Below are 495 nucleotides of genomic sequence, written 5' to 3' on the forward strand. Positions count from 1 at the left end.
GCTTACGTTGAGGCTCTTCAGTAGTGAAAGGCATAGGAACCGACCACTCTGACAGCCCACTGCGGTAGAGGAGACGGAGACGGACCGTGTAGTTTGTTGAAGGCTGAAGGTTCTCAAAGACCACCCTTCCTGAGTCGACGTCTCTCTGGTTCGTTCTGCATGGCTCGTCCTCTGGAAATAAAATGCAGTCAGTTATTTAACATTATTCATGTATGATAAATGGTATTTTTCTTTTATGGATACTCTTTTTATGTCATGTTTGCTGCGATAATGTTGTATTTGTTTGGTCAGAAATGGTTTCCTGTCATGGATGGGCTTTTATTACAAATACCATGCATTTTGCGGGGAGTAAAGATCTAAGGGAATCAATAAATGTCTTACATAGATAATTATTCCGTACTAAACGTATTCACCAGTAATATTGATTTATGGGCTGTAAATATAGTGAATATTCTTTATTGTTAGTTGTTCCAGTCAGAACGACCAAAAGAAAAA

General features: G+C 39.0%; 1 protein-coding gene across 1 annotated transcript in view; it reads right to left on the reverse strand.

The window, feature by feature from the left end:
• Positions 1–495, reverse strand: part of LOC119592568 (cytokine receptor-like) — a gene marked incomplete at both ends in the record, with an annotated part of 15,448 nt that overhangs the window by 2,530 nt on the left and 12,423 nt on the right. The window contains 1 exon segment of the mRNA XM_037941445.1: positions 7–171. Within this exon segment, the coding sequence (XP_037797373.1) occupies positions 7–171 (165 nt within the window).

Source organism: Penaeus monodon, chromosome 30, assembly GCF_015228065.2.
Source record: "Penaeus monodon isolate SGIC_2016 chromosome 30, NSTDA_Pmon_1, whole genome shotgun sequence".
NCBI lineage: Eukaryota > Metazoa > Arthropoda > Malacostraca > Decapoda > Penaeidae > Penaeus > Penaeus monodon.